We start from the raw sequence: 3,320 nt of genomic DNA on the forward strand, positions 1-3,320 counted from the left end.
CTAGGCAAGGGATTAGTGTATTGTCGCCATGGTCATACCAGCGTGGTTGGATTCTCTAATGCTGACTGGGCTGGTTCTGAAGGTGATAGAAGATCGACTATAGGTTTTTTTTTGGGTGAATAAAAATTTCATTACCAAAAGAGAGAAAAGAAGAGAAAACAAAGGCCTCAAAGAGAGAGAGCCAAGCCTGGCAGCCTAAGCGCTAGCCGGAGCAACCAAAGTTACATTAGAGAGACCCCAGGAATTAACAATGGTCCTGTTCCTAGGGGTGTCTATACAAGAAGAGTGGGGAAGAAAAGATAATTTTGCTTGAATTCAAAGGAAATGGAATCCCAAATCTTTTGTAAAGGCCGAGAGTTGGAGGTCCATTTTCTCAAATTGCGCTCCATCCAAATATGGCTGAGAGTAGCACTAAAAGCCATTTTCCCGACTGAGTTACAAATCGTGGAGCCAGCAAAAGTCATATCGATCCAAATCCATTCTCTAGAGAAGGGGAGGATACGTCTTCGAGCAGGCCAGCATTTGAGGAGAACACCCTTCCAGATTGCAGCTGCAGTAGGACATTCAAAGAAGAGATGATTCAGGTCTTTGTCGTTGTTCCAGCAAAGGCAGCAAGAACTAGGGACTAAGATCTGGCGGCTGCGAAGAAAAGCTCGAGTAGGGAGGCATCTGTTGAAGGCTCTCCAGGCTGCGAAGCAGTGCCTAGGAATGTGATGCTTGAACCAGAGAAGTCTATGCCAAGGAACCACAGGGCCTTTCTGACGAATAAAATTCCAAGCAGCCTTGGAAGAGAAGGAGCAAGAGCTGTTGGAGGACCAAGTAGTACAATCACCTCTTGAAGCAGCCCTTCTAGTGACCAAGTGGAGCTCATTCCAGATAGGAGTGAGGATAGGGCTTGATGTGGGGGGAGCCTAAACATTATGGTCAAGAATATCTGCAACCTAAGAAAGCCTATGTAAGCCAAAGGAGTAATTGGATCTGGGGGTAGCCCGATGAAGCAGAATACCATAGGATGCTAGTTGTCAAGCCAGAGATAAGTAGACTGTCCATCTCCAATGTTTGAGCGGATGACATGAAGGACTAAGTGACGGCTGGTAAGGATTTTCCTCCAAATCGAAGAAGCATCAGACACAACGGAGGCAGTCCAGATAGAATCATGGCGAAGATAACCCGAATAGATCCAGTCAACCCAAATGCTCTTTTTTTTTTAGACTATCTTCCAAAGAAGCTTGATGATACCAGCTGAGTTCACTTCTGAAATATGGCGAATGCCCAACCCTCCTTCCTTTTTGGGAAGGCACACAGCAGCCCAACTCAAGGGATGAAGGAACCTTGTGGAGTCAGAGCCCTTCCAAAGGAAGGAAGCCATAAGAGCTTCCAAAGCCTTGATAGTAGAGAGAGGCAGCCCATAGATACCTGACCAATAAATATAAGAGGCTTCCAGAACTGATCTAATAAGGACCAACCTGCCAGCATAAGATAGAAGCTTGTTTTTCCATAGCTGAAGTCTCTTCCGGATCATGTCCAATAAGGGGGTGCAGTGATGGGCCGAAAGCCTAGCTGAGATCAATGGAATCCCCAAGTATTTGACAGGCAGCTGACCTTCAAGGAAACCAGAGATGGCAAGGAAGGCTGCTTTGTCAGCATCAGTAACTCCAGCAAAGAAGATGAGAGATTTGGCGGGGTTGATGTGAAGATCCGAGAGTTCTTTGAATTGCTGGAGACAAAGCAAAATAGTCTCTAAGGAGGCAATCGATACCTTGGAGAAAATCATCAAGTCATCCGCAAAAGCTAAGTGAGTGAGCTTTAGGCTTTTACACTTGGGCATAGGAGAGATGAGCTGCTGGTCAGTACAAAGCTGAATCTGCCTAGAGAGGACTTCCATGGCAATAGAACAAGTAAGGGGAGAGAGGGCAACCTTGGCGAATTCCCACCGAAGCTCCAAAGTACCCTGCCGGGCTGCCATTAACCAAAACTGAGAACTTGGGGAAGAGATGCAGGAGCTAATCCAATGAACAAAGGGCAAAGGGAATCCCATCTGAGTCAACACTTGAGCAATGAAGTCCCATCGAAGAGAGTCAAAGGCTTTGTGGATGTCAATCTTCATAAGCAGCGATGGAGAGTGATTCTTCCTATCAAAGCCTCTAACAATGTCATTACATAGAAGGATGTTGTCAGAGATGGTCCTGCCAGGGATGAAGGCTGTTTGGTTATCACCATGGAACTAAATTTTGCGAAATTTCGGCGATATTTCGCCATATTTTGGAAATTTCGTGAAGGCCGAGACGAGATGTACATGCGAAATGAAAAAGTATCAAATTTTGGTCGAAATTTCGTAACATTTCGGCATATTTCATAATATTTCGGTATAACCATGATATATCGGCGAAATAAGGCACATGACCACTAAAAGTCACGTGACTTGGGCCAAATAAAACAACATTTCGAGACCTCCACAGCTTTGATTTTTCCCCTTCTTTCCTCATTTCTTCTCTTCTCCTTGATTTTCTTCCACTCTCCAAGCATTGTGCTTCATAGTTTTCGACGCATTATCGCCGGAAACACGTCGGAGGCTCATCTAAGCTCATCCTCCAAGCCTTTTTTCACTATTTAAGGTAAATCTTATTTCTCTATAACTATTTTTTTGGATATACTATGTACAAATGTTATTGAATGGTGATGATATTAATATATGTCAGACACCGAAGGCCGATCTACAGCCTCACGGTGTCGAAATTTTTTTTCCATATGTATTTTTTTTTAAAAATTTTCTGGTTTTAAAAATTCATTTTCCTACAACTAAAATAGGAAATAAGTAGGGGTAATATGACTTTGATGGTAATAAATTTAATATATGTTAGACACCAAGGGCCGATCCACGACTTCATGGTGTCGAATTTATTTTTCTGCCCATAAATAATTATTTTAATTTTCAGAAATTAAGAAAAATATATAAAAAATTAAACAAAAAAGAAATAAATAAGGAAAAATATGCGTTTTAAGTTTGAAAAAATATTAAAGTAATTTCTACATGTTTTGAAATGCATTACATATATATTATGTTTACTAATTTTCGATTTTGTTGTGTTAGGTCAATATTTATATTAACATTATATATAAAAAATTATTTTTAATTATGTGAAAAATATAAGGGTTAAGGGAAAAATATTAAATAACTATACAAGTGTATTAGTAATCTAAAAGTGTCAATTGAAGTGCATCTACATTAGGTTTTTTAATTATTTGTGTTACTTACATTGCAGTAAACAAGTGTTATTATGGCGGATCGTGATAGACAACGTGCGAAGGGCAAGCAAAAG

At 40.9% G+C, this 3,320-nt stretch overlaps 1 protein-coding gene across 1 annotated transcript; it reads right to left on the reverse strand.

The window, feature by feature from the left end:
- Window positions 1-1,207: 1,207 nt before the first annotated feature.
- Window positions 1,208-1,966, reverse strand: LOC122647675. Its single transcript, XM_043841029.1, has one exon. The coding sequence runs from the start codon at window positions 1,964-1,966 to the stop codon at window positions 1,208-1,210; it is 759 nt and encodes a 252-aa protein (XP_043696964.1).
- Between the last annotated feature and the right edge of the window lie 1,354 nt (window positions 1,967-3,320).

This window comes from Telopea speciosissima, unplaced genomic scaffold (genome assembly GCF_018873765.1).
Source record: "Telopea speciosissima isolate NSW1024214 ecotype Mountain lineage unplaced genomic scaffold, Tspe_v1 Tspe_v1.0116, whole genome shotgun sequence".
NCBI classification, from domain to species: domain Eukaryota; kingdom Viridiplantae; phylum Streptophyta; class Magnoliopsida; order Proteales; family Proteaceae; genus Telopea; species Telopea speciosissima.